Source organism: Mycteria americana, chromosome 3 (genome assembly GCF_035582795.1).
Source record: "Mycteria americana isolate JAX WOST 10 ecotype Jacksonville Zoo and Gardens chromosome 3, USCA_MyAme_1.0, whole genome shotgun sequence".
Lineage (NCBI taxonomy): Eukaryota > Metazoa > Chordata > Aves > Ciconiiformes > Ciconiidae > Mycteria > Mycteria americana.
Window position 1 is genome coordinate 37942729 of NC_134367.1, and position 6722 is coordinate 37949450.

Sequence of the window (6722 nt, forward strand, 5' to 3'; positions counted from 1 at the left end):
GCCTTCAATACTGACAGCTGTTTTTTCTTCACTAATAAAGTCCCTCCCTCCACTGACAGGCAGTTAAATGTGATGCTTAATGAAACGACTCAAGTAAACTGGGATGCTCCTATTGCTCAGTTTGGTTGACAGTAGACTCACATAATGTAGCCTTTAACATTCTTTACTTCTGTAATCAATTCCTCCAAGTGCTGCTTCTGCCGCAGGTTTTTTCTTTGTGTTTCTACCACAAGACAGCCAAACCCGATTACACTAGCTTCTCCAGTTTCTGGTGTGTTTCCTCCTGTCTAATCCTTGTGTTTTACACCGTCATGGTCACAGATCGAAAAAACCGTTCCCCAGAGAAGAAAATTGTATCTGCAAGACAAGTATTGTGCAAAATCACTGAGTCTGATGCTCAGCCAACCCTCCGAAAGCTTAGGAACACATTCTGCTTTGTTTCTGTGAAACAGGCTTCATGAACCTTCATGTCGCCCTTCATTCTCTCTCCCCATTGTCACCCCCGATGAACTTTCATTGGGATTCTACTTGCCTCCAGTTTTGGCACAAATCCTCAAATACAACAACATACTACTTGCACTCAGACTGTTCTGGTAACCACCCCAATGAACTTTCCTCAAACATAAACATTCGGGATCCTTTGGCCACACTTGGTTTCTGCATGGGGGAAAAAAGGAGGGAATAATAAGAAAAAAAGCATTTGCTTCTAGTTCTGTTCACTGGACTGAAAAAGAAACTGAACCTGAACTTCCTGAGCATTCTTAGACCTTAGTCCCAAGGTCTTCCTGGCATAAGTTTTTATGACAATTTGAGTTCCCACAGAAGCTGCTCCACTTGATCACTTTTAAGGCAAGCAGCTGTAAGTTTCTTGTGTTTCCCACCCTCATTGCCTTACACTTCTGACCCAACTGATAAAAGCTACAATTGATATTGCTCCTGAACAAGATGCTACTTAGAAGACTACCACTAAAGTGAAAGTTTGCATCTTTCTCCTCTCTCCTTTCCTCCCGATGGAAAAAGTCTGTAATCTTATTAACTGCAACAGCTGTAAATAGTTGCTGTTCCAAAGCAGTCCCACGTGGCCTGGCATGGCCCTGCCTTCTTTTAACTTTGAGGTCCAAGAACAATCACTCTTACCCAAAGTCGGTAAATCCTTCTGTTCTTTAGCTCAATACATTCAAATTAACTAGTTCCTCTAAAATAAATCTTTTTGCTATAGGGTTTCACAAATCTCGTTTTTGAGCCATAGTCTCCTACTCCCCAACAGCCAATGGTCTCTTCACCCATGTCTTGAGATTTCCACATTCTTCTTTCCTGGATTGTGTCCTGAGTTACTAAGCTTAAACAGTTCCCCTGGACTCAGCCTGGAACCTCCCTTTAAGTCACTTGTTCAGTCATCTAATCATACCCTTAATCCTTCTTGGCAGATCTAACCCCAACCAGCTACCTGAGCTGAGAAAAAGAAGGAAGCCCTGCCCTACCTGTTACTGATATGTTACCGGTCCCATGCCCTTACAGAAAAAATGGCATGGAATTCCTAGATCATCTTTCATGATCGTATCTGTTGCATGGACTACCTTTTTTTCTCCCGATGACCACTAAGACCATGTTTTTGTCCTTTCTACCTCTCCTTGAAATTTATGGCTTCCTAAATGATCTCCTTCAGCCTTTTCAGGTGAATATACGGTTACAACGGATTTTAGGCCTTCATGAAAGGGGTCTAAAAAGATAGTCAAGGAAGGAGAGGAAAGAAAAAAAGTATTTCAACAGATTTACAAGGAAAAACATATTAAGCTAAGGTTGAAAATGTATTTGATAATATATATGTGGAAAAAGTCACAGAATACTGTTATTATTCCAAATGCAAGATTTTTTAAAAATAATAAAGAAAAACCCACAAACAAACTAGCTTTAGATAGCACGCTTAATGCTAAAAAAAATTGTGACATCATTAAAAAAAAAAAATCCAGTTAGGCTCATCATATACTCGATCTTTTGGGGTTCTTTTTGGTCTCAGAAAAGGTCGGTTGCTTTTTAAATAGCACAAAGCAGGGGAGGAAAAAGACCAAATCTTTACAGCACAAAAATAAAGCAGCACAAGACTCAGTGGGACATTCTGGCACAGTTCTACACAAGTTTCATCACAGGAGTCTGGAGCAACATTAGAAAACACCAGCTGGCAGGACAATCCCACTGAATACTGAGAACAGGGCTAAAGACAGGCTTGGGTGTCCAATAAAAAATGGAAGCAAAACCTGGAGAGACTAAGGAAATTTGGTTTCATATGAATGGGAAGTTTTTGTGTAGGAGTAGTAGTGGGAATAAAATTTCTTCACATTTTATTGTGTAATTTTGCTGTGTAGTAGTGTTTCAGTATGATTTATTGTGTAACGCTATTGCATGGCATCATTTGTTGAGCAACTTTGCTGCGTGGTATAGTTTTTTATTTAATGATATTGAATGTTAGGCAATGGTCTTGCGTGCCATAATTTGTGTTTTCTGTTGAGCAACATCACTGCCATAGCTCTTGACACAAAGGTGAATTGCATGAATTCACACAACAGTGCTGAATTCATGATTTTAACGTATATTCACTCAGAGATGGCAAATGGAGGCTATTATTTTTTTCTGAACGAAGACACATGCAGAAAAGCAGCAAACTGAGCAGGTATTTAACCAGAACTTGGGGCATTAAGATACAATTTCATTAAACAGCAATGCAGCGTTGCCTCCTAAAAGACACTTTCTTATTCAGAGCCACCTTGTAACTACATTGGGTGATATTACATGTTTCACATATCCATACCTGACTGTAAAAACTACAGGAGGACCTTGTTTTACATACTACTGGGTATAAGTAAGAACAGTAACACGCTTTTGATGTGACTTAGGCTCTGTCCAAAACTATCCTTGCAGGAAGCTGCTGAAATCCAGAATCTGAACCAGAAACTCTCCACCCACACTCCTGAACTTAGAGCAATAATTTAAAATTTGCATTAGTAAATTAGTAAAAGACTTAAGCAGTAGTAGGATGACATTGTGATGGCATCTAAAATATGCTTAAGATTCTCCAAAGCAGCAGGAGGAGGAAAGAAAAGTTTGCCCTACATGTAGTATTAATGTAAGTTACTTATCTTTACATTCGTTACATAAACTTCCCTTTTCATCCCTCTTTTTTTCCCCCCGATCTTTTTTGCTTATAACAAACGTGGTCCATATATAGACTTAAATAACATGTTTGAAGTTCAGGAAATGTATCAGAACTTGAAATCTTTTTCCAAACAAATCAAGTAATCCATAAGGATATCAACTCTGTACCCACATCCGTTTTTATATCCATCCGAAAATGCTATTGATTGGCTAGAACAGCATCTCTTTCATGCATTACCTGGCAGTCTACGAACAATTGTGTGTTGCAAGAGGCAGAGAAAGAGAGCAAACACTGGTAGATTACAATGCAGTGCTGCTGCAAGCATTTTTATTTGATCTCATATTCTGGCAGGTTTTAAATACAGAAGAAAACAATATGCATGCAGGCCTATTTTTTAAAATATGGCAAAAACCAGAAGATAGTCTGGGAAGGCAAACTGTGAAAAAAAGTGAGCTCCCTCCATCTATAACATAAGATTAATTTATTATCTGACAGATGGCAGAAGGGAGGGGGGCGGAAAAGACTGCTGATGCAGTAGTGAGTTTCCCGTCGGCAATGAAGGCCCTGCATTCCCACTTATTATACTGCCACAAAATATGTCCATAGTCACATTCACTCCAGAGTTTTGCTCCATGTATTTCTAGGTTTAAATCAAAATAGCCTTGACCTCATCACTGTGTGGACAACTAAAAACTGAAGAAAACATCCAGAGAAGTGATTCTTCTGCCAACTGCCCAAGGCTGCTCACAATAGCAACTATGAAAGCTGCGACTCTACCCTGCTCATTTCATTTGACCAACGAGAGAGAGCCATTCACGCTGACCAATACTTCCAGAGCTACCGGTCATTGTAGCAAGTTACCATCTCATTTGCTGTCACAGCACTTGAAAGCTGCTTTATCCATATTCCAAGACATTTTCTCTTCCTTCAGCATCTTCCACATTGCAGTCATGGGGTGTCAATACAAAAACGGAGCATATTGAAAACGGGAAACAGCAGAACCAACCCAAACGCATTTAATATAAAACAACAAGCTTCCACGTGGCCAGTAACAATAATTTCCTCATTTAGTTTGCTGAACTCCGCGTAATGCTGTCACAGGACTCCCACCTGCCGCAGAAGCCAAAGGCCGTCTGAGCTCCGGCACGAATTACCGGAGGGCCTCGCCTACCTCCGACATCAGATTCCCCCACACATGACCACCCCAAGGCACGCTGCGGTGAGAGGGAACCAGAGGAACAACGGCTCTGGGAAGCGGATTTTGCTACATCCAGCCCGCAGGCGCCCGGGGGACACCCTCACCTTGGCACGAAGAGATGCCCTGCGCACCCCGGGCCGTTACACGGGATTAAGAGAGACAAACAAAGCACCCAAGCACACCCAGAAGGACGAGGAGCAGCAGCGGGTGCGGAGGGGCCCGGCTCCCCGCCGCAGTCCCAGGCCCGCGGACCCAGGCCCAGGCCCGCCCGCCGCCTCAGCCCCCTCGGCGCGCGCCGCGTCTCCCGGGAGACGGAGCCATTTTGAACCGATGCGCCTCAGTGACAGCGGGCGGGGGGCGCCGGGCACGGCGATGGCGATAGCGGGGCCGCAGCTGCCGGCAGGGCCGGGGGCCGCCCTGGCGCGTTACCTCGGATGCTCCAGGTCCAGCGGTAGAACTCGAGGGTGTCGTTCACCACGCTGGACACCAGGCCCATGGCACGGGGGGGCTCGGCGGCGGCGGCACCCATGGTGAGCAGCAGCAGCAGCGGCGGAGCCGGCAGACCTGTCTCGGCGCGTGCGTCCGTGCCTCTGCGCCGGGGCTGCTGCTGCTGCTGCCCTTCTACAGCCGGGGATGTGATTTAAATCTCTATCTCTCGGTATCTTCCCTCCAGACTCCGCCTCGCTCCCGTCACCGGCTCCCGTGCCCCGCGGGCAGGGAGGAGGGCGAGGAGGCGGACGCGGGAGGGGGGGGGGGGGCGGCGCGGCGGCCGCGGCTCCGCAGCACCGTGCGCGGTGCGGTGCGGTGCGCTCGCGTCACGTGACCGCCGGCTCGCTGCCCGCCGGCAGCTGCCCGCGAGGTGTGCGGCGGCCCGGCCCGGCCGCGCAAGCGCACTGCGGGCGCCCAACCGGCTGCCGGCTCAGGGCAGCGCGGCGGGAGCAGGTGCGGGGCGGCTCGGCGGCCCTTGGCGCTGGCTTGGGGACCCCTCTCTTCCCTCAGTAGGCGTCCGGGGTGGAAAAGAGGTGCTTATTATCTTAATTTGCCTTTTTTTAAAAATAGGTAAGTTTTTACCAGACAGGGGAATAAATATTTCAGTCAACTTTTATTTCCTTTCTTCCTTTTCTCTTTTTAGCAGTTTGGGTTTTTCTTCCTCTCTCCTTCCCTTCTTGCTCCCTCTTGACAGACAGGCCGAGGCACCCGCGTGAGCAGCGCTCACTTTACCTCAAGCCGTTCATACTGAGGTGTTGGCTTTTCAGCCGACCGCACCAAGAAGCCTCCGCTAAAATCCCTTCCCCTCCCAGCACTGATAAAACCAGCAATCGCAACGGGATCTTGCTATCTCCCTGTTCCACCGACGGTGGTTAGTGGCATTTCCCTGACCAGCAACTTGCCCAGCCTCCTCCAGGCGCCACCGAGGTGCCTTTTGCACGCCCTCCCCTCCATCTCCTGGACCACAGCCTTTGTGGTCACTTCAGGGCACAGAGAGGTTCGCCCGCCTGTACCGTTGCTGGGTGCTGCAGGAGAAGGAGCCTTTGTGGCAAAGGCCGGCAGGGCTTCGGGTGCAGTCCTGGTTCATCCATTCTGCACCCTACGTTTCAACCCCAACAAACCCTCTGCCTGGTGGTGGGTGCACCAGCTGCTCCTCACACCCTTTGCCTCTTATCCCCTGCCAGCTTCTCTCTCTCCCTCCCTCTCCCACAATCCACATAGTGTGGATGGCTACATGACACCCTCAGGATCAGTTTCCCCACTGAGGGACAGGAGGGGAGCTGCTCCACCCGAGTTGTGAGCTTTCTTCCTTGCAGACAGCAGATCAGATGGTATCTACTTCTCCCTCCCCCAATGCACCAGCACCTGTGTCAGTCATTGTCACTTGGTCTTGGTGAGCACAGCTCGCACTTCTGGGTGAGTCACCCTCTGCTCAGCTCCTGGACCACACTGGCTGCTGTGATCCCAGCCCTATGGACAGGAGAGGCACGCTGGCCATCGCTAGCTACTCCACCGCGAGCAAAGCCGCTGCACCTGGAGCTTGGAAACCAGCAGGTGTTTGGGAGTAGGGATCACCTGCACTGGGAAAAGGAAGAGGAAAGGAAAAGGACTATGTCAACCCCTGGAGGCCTGGATGGACAGGGCAATCCAGCTTATCCTAATGCTGCCTGAAAGTCAGAGCCGAAGCAAGGTTACCACATGCTGATGTATGGACATCTGTTACTTCTCTCACGTGAGAGGAGTCAATCAAAACTCTGCATGAATTGCACTGACTTGAATTACATTTTATTTTGATGGCACTGATCATGGCAGGAGGTCCGGTGGGAGCTCTGAAATGGATCTGTCACTGGGTAGGGCATGGTGAGCACCAGCCTGCCTCCCAAG

At 47.9% G+C, this 6722-nt stretch overlaps 1 protein-coding gene across 1 annotated transcript in view; it reads right to left on the reverse strand.

Moving 5' to 3' along the window:
- ELOVL4 (ELOVL fatty acid elongase 4) overlaps positions 1-5222 on the reverse strand; it is a 31842-nt gene extending 26620 nt beyond the window's left edge. The window contains exon 1 of the mRNA XM_075497303.1: positions 4779-5222. Within this exon, the coding sequence (XP_075353418.1) occupies positions 4779-4878 (100 nt within the window). The 5' untranslated portion in view covers positions 4879-5222. The remainder of the gene's footprint in view (positions 1-4778) is intronic.
- Positions 5223-6722: the final 1500 nt, after the last annotated feature.